Source organism: Salvelinus sp. IW2-2015, linkage group LG14 (genome assembly GCF_002910315.2).
Source record: "Salvelinus sp. IW2-2015 linkage group LG14, ASM291031v2, whole genome shotgun sequence".
Taxonomy (NCBI): domain Eukaryota; kingdom Metazoa; phylum Chordata; class Actinopteri; order Salmoniformes; family Salmonidae; genus Salvelinus; species Salvelinus sp. IW2-2015.
Genome location: NC_036854.1, coordinates 10,754,101 through 10,772,413, shown reverse-complemented (window position 1 = coordinate 10,772,413; position 18,313 = coordinate 10,754,101). Strand labels below are relative to the sequence as shown.

General features: G+C 44.2%; 1 protein-coding gene across 16 annotated transcripts in view; it reads left to right on the top strand.

Annotated features, from left to right (window-relative positions):
• LOC111973477 (receptor-type tyrosine-protein phosphatase kappa) overlaps positions 1-18,313 on the top strand; it is a 163,195-nt gene that overhangs the window by 108,441 nt on the left and 36,441 nt on the right. For all 16 annotated transcript variants that reach the window (XM_024000851.2, XM_070446492.1, XM_024000850.2 and 13 more), the window contains exon 8: positions 14,021-14,323. In XM_024000851.2, coding sequence (XP_023856619.1) covers positions 14,021-14,323 — 303 coding nt within the window. The remainder of the gene's footprint in view (positions 1-14,020; positions 14,324-18,313) is intronic.

Below are 18,313 nucleotides of genomic sequence, written 5' to 3'. Positions count from 1 at the left end.
CATATGTTTTGTTCGAAAAATGTGCATATTTCAGGTATAAATCATAGTTTTACATTGCAGCCACCATCACAACTCTCACCAAAGCAACTAGAATAACTACAGAGAGCAACGTGAATTACCTAAATACTCATCATAAAACATTATGAAAAATACACAGCGTACAGCAAATGAAAGACAAAGATCTTGTGAATCCAGCCAATATTTCAGATTTTTTAAGTTTTTACAGCGAAAACACAATATAGCATTATATTAGCTTACTACAATAGCCAACCACACAGCAGCATTGATTCATGCACGTTAGCGATAGCGAATAAACCAGCAAAAGATATTAAATTTTTCACTAACCTTCTCAAAACTTCATCAGATGACAGTCCTAAACATCATATTACACAATACATATATTGTTTGTTCGAAAATGTGCATATTTAGCGGCACAAATCGTGGTTATACAATGAGAATAGTAGCCAAGCTGCCAACAAAAATGTCGGGAGAAATCTTGGAGAGCACCTAATCTAATCAATAACTAATCATAAACTTGACTAAAAAATACAGGTTGGACAGCAAATGAAAGATACATTAGTTCTTAATGCAACCGCTGTGTTAGATTTTTTAAATTAACGTTACTACGACATACAGCGTGCGTTTAAGCGAGACCGCACCGAAATTAATGGCGGAATAGTAGTGTAACATTTTTCAACAGAACAACGAATTAACATCATAAATAGTTCTTACTTTTTGATGAGCTTCCATCGGAATCTTGTGCAAGTTGTCCTTTGTCCAGAATCATCTTGCTCGGTTGTAATTGTCGTCTTCAATCTTAGAATTAGCAGCAAACATTAGCTATGTGGCCCAGACGTGTCCAACTCTTCATAACGCAGCACAAAGAAAATTCCGAAAATTGCAATATACTGATATAAACTGATATAACTCGGTTTAAAATAACTACATTATGATGTTTTTAACACCTATATCGAATAAAATCAGAGCCGGATATATCTAAGGCCTATAACGAGAGCTTTTCAGAATGCCATCCTGAGGTCTGTCTTGCGTCATGACGAACGTTGAAAAGAGTGCACCCCCGGTTCCAAGAGGTTTTATACGGCCTCAGATCTGCCTAGCAACCCCATTCCAAATCTCACTGCTTACTGACATCTAGGGGAAATCGTATGCAGTGCATGTCGACTCATAGATTACATGCAAATTAATAAACTGACCCTGGAACAGAGTGCCCGATTTCAGATTTCTCACTTCCTGACAGGAAGTTTGCTGCAACTTGAGTTCTGTTTTACTCACAGATATAAATCAAACGGTTTTAGAAACTAGAGAGTGTTTTCTATCCAATAGTAATAATAATATGCATATTGTACGAGCAAGAATTGAGTACGAGGCAGTTTAATTTGGGAACGAATTTTTACATAGTGAAAACAGCGCCCCCATATTGACAAGAAGTTAACAGAAGCGGGCGATGTTAGGATAGGAGAGAGTAGTGGGAGAGAAAGAGCTAAGATTTCAACAGGCCATGACCATCTGGGTAGGGTTGAAGGAGAGATGAAGGGGAACAAAGTAGTGCTCCGAGACCTGGAGGGGGGTTGCAGTGACATTAGTAGCCTCTAGTAATGAGGTCAAGCGTATTGCCTGAGTTGTGAGTAGGAGTGGATGAGGATGAGGTTAAAAGAGGTAAGGAGGGAAAGAAAGGTGAAAATAAATTAATCAGATGTCAGGAGGTTGAAGTCGCCCAGTGCGATGAGCCAAGAGCCATCTTCAGGAAATTAGCTTATCAAGGTGTCAAGCTCATTGAGATACTATCTAAGGGCACCTGGTGGGTGATAGATGACAATAATGTTAACCTTGAGCGGACAAGTGACAGCATCGGATTCAAATGAGATGGACAGATGAGCGAGGGAGAAATTATTAGCCCAGTGCCCCGACGACCAGATGCTCTCGGACTATGAGTGAAAACGTAGTCAGATGAAGAGAGCACAGCTGGGGGAGCAGTGTTCTCTGGGGTGATCCATGTCTCCGTCAGGGCCAAAAACTCTAGGGACTGAAGGGCAGCATAGGCTGGGATTAACTCTGCATTCTTGACTGCAGATTGGCAGTTCTGAACGCTGCCATAGACCAGGAATTCTGCATGGGTTGTGCGCTGAGGGTACACTAAATTAGAAGGGAGAGGCCTACTGGGAGAGAAGCGAACAGGTATAGAAACACACATAGTTGACAAAGCTACAAAAGAGAAAAATGAGAATCTGAAAATAACTGGGTAAAATAATCAAGTGAGAGAGTGGTGTGGAGCCTTCCTCTCTCTCCTTCATTGAACAGCTCGGCAGAAGTTCGTTTTGGCGACAAGACCGCCGCTGATACGACCACAGCTTACAGCTGCCGCTGAGAAAATAGGGGAGACTGAAGTACTATCACTAATTGCTAATTGCCTAGCAGAGGTGAAGAGCACACCTCCTGGTACTAATTGCTGATTGCCTAGGAGAGGAGAAACCACTCCCCCTCCAATACAGCCACTGATTACCAAAACAACAACAGTCACAAATTGCCCTGTCCCTTAATCCTGGTTGATGTGTCAACAATCAGCTGCAAGTTGTCAGCAGTTCACACACCGAGTAGGCTACCGGGAAGACAGACACCACTTAAAGTAGATGGCCCTAGCCACCCACACGCACACACACCCCTTCACACTCTCAGCCTTAATTATTTTTTATTTTTTTCTGTGGACAATATTTTAATGGATATATTCAGATAGCGATGCCAGGCAGTAATGTGAAGATGGTTAAATATTTTCCAACTGCTCCGACTTCCTGTAGTGCACCGCTAGTCACTTTAGAGAGTAAATAAGAGCAAATACATTTGAGAGCAAAGAACCAAGAGTGTAAATGATGGTTTGAGTTTCAATGCCTCCGACTTCTAAAGAGACTGTGAAAAAAACAGCACTGGTTTGATAGGGTGTTTTAAACTCATGCAAATGAATAAATTTCCTATTATGTCTGGGAAAGAGGGGTCTAAATGATTGGCTAATTTCAGTTGGATAATTAACAGATGGCAGCTCCCATTAAGAATTCATCAGTGAAGCCAAGCTCATTTGGCAGTTGTAACTGGTTTTCAGGTGTTTACGGCGTCTCTGCTATGACATCAGACATCTTGGAGCAGTATTTGTGTTCTAAGCGGAGTGGATGACAGTTGTTTCAGGTTGAGGAGGAACGAGAACTCAAGAGTTTATATTTAGCCTCAGGTACAGACACATTGAGCACCTTGGAGGAGTTCAAACCTGAGCATACCTAGCCTTTCACGAGCCTCTACCCCGGGTCCGGGAGCACCCCCCACCCCCCCCACACACTAATTAGCATAGCTAGCATAGCTTCAAAAGTAGATAGTAGCATCTAAATATCATTAAATCACAAGTCCAAGACACCAGATGAAAGATACAGATCTTGTGAATAAAGCCACCATTTCAGATTTTTAAAATGTTTTACAGGGAAGACAAAATATGTAAATCTATTAGCTAAACACGTTAGCAAAATACACCACTATTCTAACTCCATCAGTTTCTTACTCCTTCAGGTGCTATCACCAATTCGGCTCAACTAAGATATTGATATCCACTAACCAAGAAAAAACCTCTTCAGATGACAGTCTGATAACATATTCATGGTATAGGATAGTTTTTGTTAGAAAAAAGTGCATATTTCAGGTAGAAATCACAGTTTACAATTGCACCCACCATCACAAATCGACTAGAATTACTAGATAGAGCAACGTGTATGACCAATTTACTCATCATAAAACATTTCATAAAAATAGACAAAGCATAGCAATGGAAAGACCCAGTTCTTGTGATTTCAGACCATATTTCAGATTTTCTAAGCGTTTTTCAGCGAAAACACAATAAATCGATAAGTTAGCATACCACATGTGCAAATGTTACCAGAGCATCGATTCCAGCCAAAGAGCGCTATAACGTAATCACCGCCAAAATATATTAATTTTTTCACTAACCTTCTCAGAATTCTTCCGATGACACTCCTGTAACATCATTTTACAATATACATATACAGTTTGTTCGAAAAGGTGCATATTTAGCCATACAAAACCGTGGTTACACAATAAAAATACTAGGAAATCAAGCCTCAATATGTCTGACGTCATCTATCAGAGTGATCTAGTTTAATTGAAAGCTAATCATATACTTGACTAAAAAATACAGGGTTGACAGCAATCGAAAGACAAATTAGTTCTTAATGCAACCGCTGATTTACATTTTTAAAATTATCCTTACTTTTCAATACAGGGTTGGCCAAGTGAAGCTATACCAAACAAAATGGCGAAATATGCGTTTAAAATATTTCGACAGAAACACGATTTATCATATTAAATATTGCTTACTTTGAGCTGTTCTTCCATCAGATTCTTGGGCAATGTATCCTTTCTATGTTATAAACGTCTTTTGGTCGATAGATGTCCTCTGTCCTTCGAAATGTCCACCACCAACGACCGACACCCTAAAACGTGTCCAAACTTTCAGAGCGCACAACAAAGAAATTCCTCAAAATCGCACTAAACGGATATAAATTGATATAAAACGGCTCAAATTAACTACATTATGATGTTTTTAACAACTATAACGACTGAAAACATGACCGGAGAAATATTGCTGGTTAGAAAACGATTTGGAACGAGGCAGGTCCGATGGCCTTGACGCTTCAGGCGCACGTTGAGAAAGGGAGGTCTCTGTACATTTTGGTCTTTTGTAATGGCTGTGAACGTCCCATCGATTTCATTGAAAACGTGATGACGTACAGACACCCAGAGGAAGACGTAGGCAGTGTCGGTTTCTTCATAGCATTCACTGTCGCCTTATAAACAGACCCCAGATCAGAGGTAAAAATTTCTGAAATCTGAACCCTGTCATGAAAAGTGCTGTAGAAATTGTTCTGTACCACTCAGAGACAAAATTCCAACTTCTATAGAAACTAGAAGGTGTTTTCTATCCAATAATAACAATAATATGCATATTGTACGATCAAGAATTTAGCACGAGGCAGTTTAATTTGGAGACACAAATATGCTAATGCGGAACAGCACCCCCTATAGTTGCAAGAAGCTAGCTTTGTGAATGAAACTGTCTTTGCTATGTGTGATATTTGCCTAGCGGTTAACAACGTTGGGCCTGTAGCCAAAAGGTTGCTGGTTTGAATCCCAGAACCTAGTAGGTAAAAAATCTTGAGCAAGGCACTTAACTGTAATTGCTCCTGTAAATCGCTCTGGATTAGAGCGTCTGCTAAATTACTCAAATGTCAATGTAAAAAAAAGAAATGCACCGTTACTTACTGTGGAAAGTAACTTGTTACATTACTTTTGCGTTTTTACTGAAAACAGAAAACCCTCTGAAGATGCCTTGGTCATTCCTTCTTATGCCCAGTACAGGGCGCACACTATCTTTGAATGGCTTGAATAAGCCTACCATCCGTAGCCTAATCTATAACTCTGGGCTATACCAACTCAAGGAATAATGACAGACGCAATATCTATTACTGTATTTACACATAAGTTATTACATCTATAAAACCAACTGGTCACAGTAAAAGGAGACCTCAGATTACACGGACAATTGGCAGCCAATCTATTTAACCCAAAGATACGAACTGGGCAGAGATATTCTATGTAAATTTATACGATCACAATGTGTAATTGTAATGTCCTTTCATTTATGTTTATGGCGAAGTTGGAGCTGGAGAAATGTCCATTCTTATCAACTGAGCCTAACTTGATCACCTAGCTACGTTGTTTACTTTATTACCAAATAAATAAATTGGGCTCTCGCCTGAACCCGATGGTCCTGTGTTTGAATCCTGCAAGTAGCGTCAGTCAAGATTTAAGAGGTAACATCTGTCCTTTTCTTCTACCAATTCAAAGTAATGTGAATACTTCCACGGTAAAGGCTATTATTTCTGCCATCTCGCTAGCTATCTAGCTAACAGCTACCATGCCAGCTACCCGCCACAACATTCATGCAGAAACAGGAACCACGGCGAACTTAGTTTAGGGGGAGGGATTTTCATTGTTTGTTTGCACCAACAAAGTAAAATATGAAATAATATTGTAAAAGTAAAGTAAAAAGTAACGTGTTAGGTTACTTGTTATCACAAAATAGTAGGCTTGGTACTCGAACACGTTACTTTGTAACACTTTGCCCCCAATACTGGTTAACATACACACACAGGCATACAGTGCCTTCAGAAAGTATTCACACCCCTTGACTTTTTCCACATTTGTTGTGTTACAGCCTGAATTTAAAATGGATTTAAAATGTCACTGGCCTACACACAATACCCCATAATGTCAAAGTGGAATTATGTTTTTAGATAAAAAAWWTWWWTTATTAAGAATTAAATCTGAGAAGCTGAAATGTCTTCAGTCAATAAGTATTCAGTCCCTTTGTTGTGGCAAGAACAAATCACATAATATTGTTCTCAGTCGAGCAGTGAATTTCAAACACAGATTCAACCACAAAGACCAGGGAGGTTTTCCAATGCCTCGCAAAGAAGGGCACCTATTCGTAGATGGGTAAAACAAAAAAAAGACACTGAATATTCCTTTGAGCATGTCCTGAATACAAAGTGTTATCTTTGGGGGAAAATCCAACATAACACATCACTGAGTACCAATCTTCATATTTACAGGCATGGTGGCTACATCATGTTATGAGTATTCTTGTCATCGGCAAGGACTATGGAGTTTTTTTACGATAAAAAGAAACAGAATAGCGGTGAGCACAGGCAAAATCCTAGAGGAAAACCTGGTTCAGTCTGCTTTCCGACAGACACTGGGAGACAAATTCACCTTTCAGCAGAACAATAACCTAAAACACAAGTCCAAATATACACTGGAGTTGCTTACCAAGACGGCATTGAATGTTCCTGAGTGGCCTTTTTACAGTTTTGACTTAAATCGGCTTGAAAATCTTTAGCAAGACTTGAAAATTGCTTTCTAGCAACGATCAACACCAACTTCACAGTACTTGAAGAATGTTTTAAAGAATAATATTGTACAATCCAGGCGTGTAAAACTCTTAGAGACTTACCCAGAAAGACTCATAGCTGTAATCGCTGCCAAAGGTGATTCTAGGAGTGTGAATACTTATGTAAATGAGATATTTCTGTATTTCATTTTCAATACATTTGCAAAAATTTCTAAAAACATGTTTTCACTTTGTCCATTATGGGGTATTGTGTGTAGATGGGTGTGATTTTTGAAAAATGTATTTCATCCATTTTGAATTCAGGCTGTAAAACAACCAAATGTGGAATAAGTCAGGGGCAATGAATAGTTTCTGAAGGCACTGTACATGCATACACACACACGCACACGCACACGCACACGCACACGCACACACACACACACACACAGACACACACTGGCTCTGCGTGGCAAGCTACCGCTATCTCTTTTAAATGTTCGTTCTTCAGTCAGTGAGAAAAGTGTGATAAACCTGTATCATCTAAAGAGTTTTCAGTTTCGCTCTCTCCTCTCCCCGGTTGATATTGATGTTTTTTGGGGGTCTGTATATTTCTATCCGTTAAGTAATGTACACGCCATTAGCTAGATACAATGTCTTAGCCAGCAGAGGTTAATGGAGCAAAGCACATTAGAAAGCTCTAGCGTCTAGTGCATTCCAGTGTTCGCCTCAACATTCACTGGTCCATAGGGAGCTACATGAGCAGCTAAAAACACAATTAAAAATAAATGATATTGGATTTACATTCTCCCCATAACCATGTAAGTGATGTGTGGTAGGAAAGCTATGTTGGCCAAGCTTTATTGTAGAGTGGATGTTCTGTGGTGGTTCGATGGGAAGTGGAATAATGGGAAATGTGTGGGCAGCTGGCTGTTGATTTCGCCGCCGCCTCGTCACTGGACGATCTACATCAATTGGGTCACCCCCAGAGAGCACCCAAATGGTTCCCAGGCTAATGGAGAGATAAATGAAGAAAACAGCCACCCTTATTAATACCTCTATTCCAAAGGCCAGCTCAGCCCCAAGTTGATTTCACCACTAGCCATCCGTTTTCAATCCCTCCACTTATCACAGTTATGTCAAGAAGACCACAAAGAGGGAGAGAAAGCGAGAGAGAGGTAGTGCTCCTCAATAAGACCTCTCTCTCCCTCTCTCTCTCTCTCTCTCTCTCTCTCTCGCCACGAGTGAAGAAACTGCTGCACCGACAAGTGGCGAGCGCCACTTCAAAATTGCATTTAGCTTTCTGACCTGACAATTCTAATCAATTAGGTGAAATGCCTCCTATTACTCACCCCACTTGTTTTGTATTGACTCACAAGAGCAGAGAGATGGACAGACTAGTAATGGAGCGTTTCCACTGGATTTTATTCATATAGAAACGTCTCGCTGTCCTCCCGACTGGCCAGAGACATAGTGTGTGCCTGCTGGTGGCTGTCAGATCTTCATTTAAAACTAAATGACTGCGGCTCCTTTTGAAACGTCTCTCAGGTTTAAGAAGTGGAAAACACTCTGCTAGGCGTCTGCAGTCTGAGAGATAGAAAACAAATCACAATGGAGGCGCAAAAGATCAACCACAATAGTGGTGAACATAATTACAGTGACTCTCAGATTGCTTTGTTGAGGAAGTCTCCTTGCAAATGCTCTGTTCCTCTGCTGGCCGTCCTTAGGCTTTGTTCTCCCGTGTCTCCTTGAGAAGGGGCGATAGCTGCACATGTGACGGTGGGGAGAGTGCGTCAGCCTGCTTGACTACGGAATCATATAGCTCGTGTAGTCTGAAGGTCTTATTCTGTGTAAAATCTCTATTGAAATCTTATGTGTCCTTCGAAATGGGCCCCTTTATCCTACTCAGGCTTTTTTGCGAGTCAGGTCGGAATACAAATACTGTCCTTCGTGCAATTCTTGACGGCCCACTGCTTGTCACAGTGGCCTGTTGTTGACCATTCAATCTCAGGCAGCAAGGCCTATGGGGAATTGAAGTGTGTTTGCTCCAGACCCTGTTGTGCTGTTTCCCCTTCCCATAGTGACCCTATCCCCGTATGCTGTCACCATCACCTTCAAATCACACCATTTCTGGAAAACACCCATTATGCCTGGTCATCCGCGATCCCTGTCTCTGCCAGGGTGGTCAAAGAGCAGAACCTTCTAGAAAGTTTAGCAACTCCATTTGATTTCCACAAGCTACAATTTGTCTGCCTAATCCTCAATTACATTCTTTTTGGTGTGTTTCATTAACTTTTTTCCTTTCTTGTCATGATAAAAGAGTGACAGACAAGACATGTTGCAGAGCAACTCAGTGCAAGCCGCAGCCGTCTTCCTGGCTCACATTATTGCCATTCTAGGAGATAAAGGAGCTGTTCTGCTCCAAAAGGTTTAGCTGTCGATTTCATATGAAAGCCGGTGGAGCCTGGGAGAGATAGTGGTGGAGCAGTGTGGAAGACCGGGCGACTGTGATTGACGTTAAGAAGTTGGGAAGCAGAGAATAAGCAATCTGTGAGCAAACAGGAGACTCCTGGTGCAATTAAAGATCTAATCCCCCTGTTCTGCCCACAAACAGGAGAAATGGGTGCTTTGTTTTCCTGTGCGACAATGACAGCACCTGTTGTGGGATCCACGTGGAGGCGAAGCGTCTTTGGTGTGCATTCCTAGACTGACAACAATATTTGCATTTTTGAACAACTCAAATAAATTTGCATCCGATAATTTAAAAGGGGTTTTTCTCCCTGCACCTGGTGTCTGTTGTGCGACAATTAGAGATTTGATTGACAGTACTTATCACCTTTCTTGGAAGTGTATACACCAACTACATGCAGAAATGCACATAGCAACAATATAAAGTGTCTTAAATTCTCTTAGTCCGGCTATGRCACGCTAGCGAACATTAGTGCATTACTTCAGGCCTTTCCATCCAATCAACATCAATCAAGGTCCGTGGAGCCTGGTTGGCAGCGTCGCTGATTGCCATCCAGCAGGAAGGACAGTGACCGTCCTGTCACATTCCCAGCCCCCTGTGTGTAATTTGTTTGGACCAGCAGCACGTCAGCAATGCCATGACGCATCCTCATGGTCATTTAGCCCAACGGGTGACAGATTCTTAAACTCTCTTATAATGCAATCATGGGCCTTGCTAATCGGATTAGCAAACAAATAATGGAATCAAGCTGCAAAATAAGGAGGGAAGATCTGAAATCAATACAGGATATTCAATGTGGTTTCTTTGCCATTAGAGTCTGGTGACTGCTTTTTTGATTATGATTGATTGTTTGTGCACTTAATCAGGTGCTTCAGACATGCCTTTGAATCATGTAAGCACTCTGTAGAGAAATATTTACCTCCATATATGCAAATGTTACTTTTGCTCTCTGCTGAACGCCGCGGAGACAAAGAATACATTGTCGCTCGCCACGAAGAGCGGGCGGTACGAACAATGGGTTTTGTTTTCGACATCAATGGTTGATTAAAGATCCAGGGACGACGCCACGGTGTCCTCATCCCAAATGGCCACGTTCCAGACTCCCCCCGACCCCTCTTACCCTCACCCCTCCTCACCCACCCACTGCACTGTAGATAAAGGAAGCCTAGTGCAAGGAGGGTCAGAGGGGAAATGTGTGTTTGAATTGAGGGGCCAAAGGAGGGCCCTGTCCTGTTTAGTATGGTGAGCCACCTGGCTGCAGCCTGCATCCATCCTGAAAAAGGGGAGTTAGGAAAGTGGGCACACTTTCCTAATCGCTCTGGCACCTTGCCTCTCCCAGGACCGTATATCTCCTTTTAATTTAAGGCTTGAAAAATACTCTGGGATTTTAGCATCTGAGGCTGCCGGAATCGATGGAATTTATTATAGGGGGCTTGCCTAATCTGTAAAGTTAATGCAGGACTTCACGGCTATTGATCAGCTCTGAAGGGTACACGCGTTGTTAATCATGGCCCTGGGTGATAGAATAAACAGAATAAAGAAGAGGGGATGGGGGGGGGGCGAGAAAGAGAGGGGGACAGGTAATTGTCTGCTATGCAAATGTTATTGCTTCTTTGTGTGTACGCATGTGGTAAAAGTTGATGGGGCATTGGAAGTCATAAGCAATTAATTTCTACCCCCAACTTATTATTGCCTGGTTGACATTTAAATGATGGAGGATGTCAGGAATCTATCTGACTCTATTCGTCCCTGGTACTTTCATTAATTTTTTCTGCTCTTTTATCTTTTCACCCCCAAACTGAATAGCTGAATTTTGGGTCATCATGTGGGTTGGGCACTTACTAATAGGTTGATAATGTATAGCTTTGGCTTTGCCTCTATCGCCCAGTCAAGGCCCATTTCAGGCTGATCCTAAATCATTTGGTCGTTACTGAGTTCACGTCGTGCACATATCCTGGAGTGGATCAAGTGTGGTAAAGAATATAGGAATAGTTTTACCCTGGGTTTTTCATGTGTCCACTTGGCAGATGAAACGTGTCCCTGATCATAACATGTCATTATGACTGAATTATCCGGTTCTTCTGTTAGAATGGCCTTCTCTCGCTCTTTCTCTCGCTCTTTGTCACTGTTGACCTCACTCTCTATTGTCAGGAAAATCAGCTTTTGAAAGGATTTTGCCCTTGACCAAACTTGCAAAGAGTATTATTATGTGGGGAAAAATGCACCGACTTATTCGTTCCATTCATTTATGACGTGCCTCTACAGAACCTGTCGAGATTTAAGGAAAAAAAGAAATGTGCCATGTGAAAATGTGCAGAAATTGCATGCTGTCACTGGCTCAACTGAATTTTGTGTGCGTTTCCCCGTTGAGTGACAACCAGATAATGACTTGTTATAGGTAAAACGCACCTATGGGAGATGTGTGTCTCTACCCTCGTATTCTTTTTCCTCTTCATTCTTTTCTCTCCCTTGCTTTTATTTCCACAATTATCTCTGAATAAGTGTACATTGGCTCTACACCGAAATGGACTCGTATTGAACTATCATGTCGCCGGCTCAGGAAGCAAAAAAGGGGAGAAATTGAATTTTAGTTTCCCGGTTCTCTGGGTATTTATTAAATGCTTGTACTGTGAAGAGAAGAGAGAGGAGGTCAACAGGTTGCTCCCGACGGCTTCCGCTCTATTACAGACAACCTGTGGCCACTCCTGGACCAATTCCCCTCTGAGCACTGCTCACCCTCAGGAACACTGGCCACTGAATAAGTCACGACAAACGTTTTTTCATCACCGGTGGCGCCACTTCAAATGAAACACTGCAGGGCAGCGGGTAACGGTGGTAGAGGAGTGTGAACATTTGTTTCCCCCCCACTCTTCGCCGAGGAAAAGAGGGATTTAATTACATTTTGGTATCTATTGACATGTTTTTCCCAAGTTAGCTCCAACATCCATGCCATTGATTTGAGACAATACGCCACATCAATATAAATGGCTCAAACAAATGAGTGCGAATAAAGACAAGTGGTGTACATGAATGTTGGAGATGGCCCACTATCTCTCTAACTGTGTATGGAGTTGTAGAGAGCTTTATTCATAATAACCCCCAGAGCCAACAGTCCATCTAAGATTCATGTTAACAAGTCCCCAGTCTTTATTCAGAGCTTTTCATTTTAATTAGGCTAGAAAGGAAGGACTCTCCTGGGCGACGCTCATCAAAGAGCAGGTGATTACACRCAGCTGAGAGCCCAGCCTTTAAAAATGGACAATCTGTGATTTAGCACCACGAGTTCACCTTTCTCCTTTTCTCTTTTTGTCAGTTTGGCCTAAAAATAACATGTTATTAACATGCATATAGATAGAACGTCTAACCTTTTTTTTCAATCTTTCTTTCTGTGTGGCTCAGAGCAGTGGTCGTAGAGATGAGACTGCACAGAATAAGGGCAGGTCTGTTTCCACAGAGGACATTTGAGAGAGAGAGGCTTTTGTGTGAGGATGGCCTGCCACGCCAAGAGCCTGCACGGTGCACACGTACACCCCCCCAGGCCGGCCATAGCAGAATCCTTACCCCATTACTCAATGAATGAGTGTTGCAGAGTGGGAAGGGGCACCAGGGCTCACTGCAGTGGAAGACTTAGCTGAGACTGAACCCCCACAACCTCTACATGTCAGGTCATGCACTTTAGCCACGACTAGGCCGGTGTCTGGAACACATCAATAAAGGACAAATTGAAAGCCCCTTAACCCTCAAAGCTGGCCCCTAACTCATGTTTATGCACGGACGGGAAATGCGTAGTATTTTGAATATAAAGCCTAACATGATAATACTCTTTAGTGATAATCCAAATATGAATGTACAGAAAMTCCTAACCAATGCATTGTAAATGAGGAAATCAGCACAGTACACACAAATACAGTGTTATAAGTGTTTAAAGTCATTCTCCTATTAAAGTCCTGCCCTTGCTGGTTGCTGCAGTGTTGGCTGCATCTCCCCAATGCAAATAGTCACGGAGAGACAAAGGTGCTACTTGCATCATTGCCTTAATCGCGCAGGTAAATTGGACTATTAGAGTCATTAGTATCCAGCATGGCACGATTGCTTGATGGATTGCGGGCCGGATTATATTGACTTTCTCCCAGGGTGATATATTGGCTAATTCAGAAGCCCTTAAGAGGCTGTGTGAGTGTCCTCCTGGTCACCAGCGTCAGCTCAACACAATCCACACAGTTTACGTTGCTCATTAGTCCCCCCCTTTTCTCTCACATGGACATTTAATCCTCATAACGGCCTCATTATTTGTCTGTGGATATGTTCTGATCCGGGGATGAGGAAAAGAAAAGTGGAGCTTTGTGTAGACTGGCCGCTGTGCTGCTGAAAGACAATTGTCAGGCACCATCATCAACACCTCGCTTTCACAGAGCATCCATGTGGAACTGATGTGTTAATGCTGGCTAACCGTGCACATTTTTCTGTGACAGACATGTTAGTGGCAGTATATGTTGTCCCCAAATCAGATGACACTGTACACAAACGGGTCTCTCCAGTGATTTTATGTTGGCCATAGTTGTAGTCATGGGTTTCTTTCTCTCCTCCAGAGCCGATGCGGACCCCGAAGAAGCTGAAGATTGCAGAGACCCAGGCCAGGTTCATCGCTGTGGACTGGGAGTCTCTGGGCTACAACATCACCCGCTGCCACACCTTCAACGTCACCATCTGCTACCATTACTACAACGCCAACAATCAGACCAAGGCCGACTGCCTGGACATGGACCCCAAGGCCCCACGCCACGTGGTGGGCAACCTGCCCCCCAACACCAACGTCAGCCTCAAGATGATCCTCACCAACCCCGAGGGACGCAAGGAGAGCGACGAGACCATCATCCAGACAGATGAAGATGGTATGTGCACTCTACATAACGGATAGATGTCAGGAAACAGAGAGGCTTTTTTTTATGCTCAGATTTCAGATGTAGAATTCACACTTATTCGTCAGTGTTAACGAATCAAGCTCACCCACATACATTGCGCGTGTTTTTCTATCTCTATAATTCTCATTTATTTTGAAAAGATAGATGTATCTAGCTCTGTTTGTAACCAGTTGAGATTGACTCATGCTCTTTGCTGCCCCCCTGTGATTCCTACATCTGGGCTGAGTTACTCATTTCAAAGCAGGGCACGTTTTCTCACTGTTGCTCTCTGAATAGACACTAGCTGGATAGCTAACCAAGGGTTGAGATAACAGCACTGGCGGCAGCCCGGAATTTGTAACTCACATTAAACGCTTCAGCATTATAATCATGCAGCCAGGTGACCAGCTCTATCCTGTGGCTACCGGCAGACATGTTGTCCCTTGAAGAGGACCTGTTTAAATCTCACTTCACGTTCGCACAAGCCCAGGAGATAATGTTAGAGAAATGACTGAGCCCTCTGTAATTGTTCCACCAGAACTTATTTTAACTTTTCCCTGATTCTGCATGTAGCTAGAGATTTGTTTTTTGGGTTATATTCCGGTCCTGCTAGGCTCCCGAGTGGCGCAGCAGTCTAAGGCACTGCATCTCTGTGCAAGAGGCGTCACTACAGTCCCTGGTTCAAATCCGGGCTGTATCACATCCGGCCGTGATTGGGAGTCCCATAGGGTGGCGCACAATTGGCCCAGCGTCTTCCGGGTTTGGCCGGGTTAGGCCGTCATTGTAAATAAGATTTTGTTCTTAACTGACTTGCCCAGTTAAATAAAGGTTAAATAAAAATATATAAATAAATAAAAACATGTTATTACCTATTTCTACAATTTGTTTWGTTTTTTAACAGATTGGGGTGTATGACTTTCCAATAGTATTCCAACAGCAGAAGAGAAATCTGTCTGATTGTTTTTAACATGTCAACCCAAGCCCATTTCAGTAGCATCAGTCAGGAAAAAGGAACGCATGCATTTTGTTTTTCTGTGTGTAAAAAGCTGATGTCTCAGTGACATCCATCCAGTAGATTTGATAAATTTAAGTTTSTCTGACTTGGGGGCGAGGAGAGGAGAAGAGAGGCCCACGTAAACAGTTCCTCTAACACTGATCTGGAGACAGCAGACACGCACGTGTGCGCCGCTCCGGGCCCTGCTCCTCTCTTCAGACAGACAGGCCTGACAAGCACCCAACCATGTGACCTGGTCACGCTACTGCTCTCTGTCTGTCTGCTGTGAAGGAGAGGGCTTTGGACATCCCCGACCCAGCCTGACTAGACTAGAACACAGCCCAGGGAGACAGGCATGCAGGCAGACACAGCCCCATGGCAGACCAGTCCTGTGGCAGCCATAGAGACCCATGGGACTGCCAGGTTTCATCAGTAGTGATGAGGCTGTCAGTCAGTAGTGTTCACCAATCCAGGATGTATTACGAAGGTCCTCAGAATATTAGGTTACTACTGTTACCCATTGACAGCCCTGCTATCTCAGCTATTGTACTGCTAAAATGTTAGACAAAACACTAGGAAGTGTCTTCGTAGAGAGCTTACATTTACATTTATTTAAGTCATTTAGCAGACCTCTGATCACAAGACGCGACTTACAATTGTGCATTCACCTTATGACATCCAGTGGAACAGCCACTTTACAATAGTGCATCTAATCTCTTAAGGGGGGGGGGGGGGGGGGGGGGGGGTGAGAAGGATTACTTATCCTATCCTAGGTATTCCTTAAAGAGGTGGGGTTTCAGGTGTCTCCGGGAGGTGGTGATTGACTCCGCTGTCCTGGCGTCGTGAGGGAGTTTGTTCCACCATTGGGGGGCCAGAGCAGGAACAGTTTTGACTGGGCTGAGCGGGAACTGTACTTCCTCAGTGGTAGGGAGGCGAGCAGGCCAGAGGTGGATGAACGCAGTGCCCTTTTTGGGTGTAGGCCTGATCAGAGCCTGGAGGTACTGAGGTGCCGTTCCCTCACAGCTCCGTAGGCAAGCACCATGGTCTTGTAGCGGATGCGAGCTTCAACTGGAAGCCAGTGGAGAGAGCGGAGGAGCGGGGTGACGTGAGAGAACTTGGGAAGGTTGACACCAGACGGGCTGCGGCGTTCTGGATGAGTTGTAGGGGTTTAATGGCACAGGCAGGGAGCCCAGCCAACAGCGAGTTGCAGTAATCCAGACGGGAGATGACAAGTGCCTGGATTAGGACCTGCGCCGCTTCCTGTGTGAGGCAGGGTCGTACTCTGCGGATGTTGTAGAGCATGAACCTACAGGAACGGGCCACCGCCTTGATGTTAGTTGAGAACGACAGGGTGTTGTCCAGGATCACGCCAAGGTTCTTAGCGCTCTGGGAGGAGGACACAATGGAGTTGTCAACCGTGATGGCGAGATCATGGAACGGGCAGTCCTTCCCCGGGAGGAAGAGCAGCTCCGTCTTGCCGAGGTTCAGCTTGAGGTGGTGATCCGTCTATCCACACTGATATGTCTGCCCAGACATGCAGAGATGCGATTCGCCACCTGGTCATCAGAAGGGAAGAGAGAAGATTAGTTGTTTGTGTCGTCTGCATAGCAATGATAGGAGGAGACATGTGAGGTTATGACAGAGCCAAGTGACTTGGTGTTATAGCGAGAATAGGAGAGGGCCTAGAACAGAGCCCTGGGGGACACCAGTGGTGAGAGCACGTGGTGAGGAGACAGTTTCTCGCCACCACTGGTAGGACGACCTGTCAGGTAGGACGCAATCCAAGCGTGGGCCGCGCCAGAGATGCCCAACTCGGAGAGGGTGGAGAGGAGGATCTGTTGGTTCACAGTATCGAAGGCAGCCGATAGGTCTAGAAGGATGAGAGCAGAGGAGAGAGAGTTAGCTTTAGCAGTGCGGAGCGCCTCCGTGATACAGAGAAGAGCAGTCTCCAGTTGAATGACTAGTCTTGAAACTGACTGATTTGGATCAAGAAGGTCATTCTGAGAGAGATAGCGGGAGAGCTGGCCAAGGACGGCACGCGTTCAAGAGTTTTGGAGAAAAGAAAGAAGGGATACTGGTCTGTAGTTGTTGACATCGGAGGGATCGAGTGTAGGTTTTTTCAGAAGGGGTGCAACTCTCGCTCTCTTGAAGACGGAAGGGACGTAGCCAGCGGTCAGGGATGAGTTGATGAGCGAGGTGAGGTAAGGGAGAAGGCCTCCGGAAATGGTCTGAGAAGAGAGGAGGGATAGGGTCAAGCGGGCAGGTTGTTGGGCGGCCGCCGTCACAAACGCGAGATTTCATCTGGAGAGAGAGGGAGAAAGAGGTCAGAGCACAGGGTAGGGCAGTGTGAGCAGAACCAGCGGTGTCGTTTGACTTAGCAAACGAGGATCGGATGTCGTCGACCTTCTTTTCAAAATGGTTGACGAAGTCATCTGCAGAGAGGGAGGAGGGGGGGGGAGGGGAGGAGGATTCAGGAGGGAGGAAGGTGGCAAAGAGCTTCCTAGGGTTAGAGGCAGATGCTTGGAATTTAGAGTGGTAGAAAGTGGCTTTAGCAGCAGAGACAGAAGAGGAAAATGTAGAGAGGAGGGAGTGAAAAGGATGCCAGGTCCGCAGGGAGGCGAGTTTTCCTCCATTTCCGCTCGGCTGCCCGGAGCCCTGTTCTGTGAGCTCGCAATGAGTCGCTCGAGCCACGGAGCGGGAGGGGAGGACCGAGCCGGCCTGAGGATAGGGGACATAGAGAGTCAAAGGATGCAGAAAGGGAGGAGAGGAGGGTTGAGGAGGCAGAATCAGGAGATAGGTTGGAGAAGTTTGAGCAGAGGGAAGAGATGATAGGATGGAAGAGAGAGGGTAGCGGGGGAGAGAGAGCGAAGGTTGGGACGGCACGATACCATCCGAGTAGGGGCAGTGTGGGAAGTGTTGGATGAGCGAGAGGGAAAAGGATACAAGGTAGTGGTCGGACTTGGGAGGAGTTTGCAATTGAGGTTAGT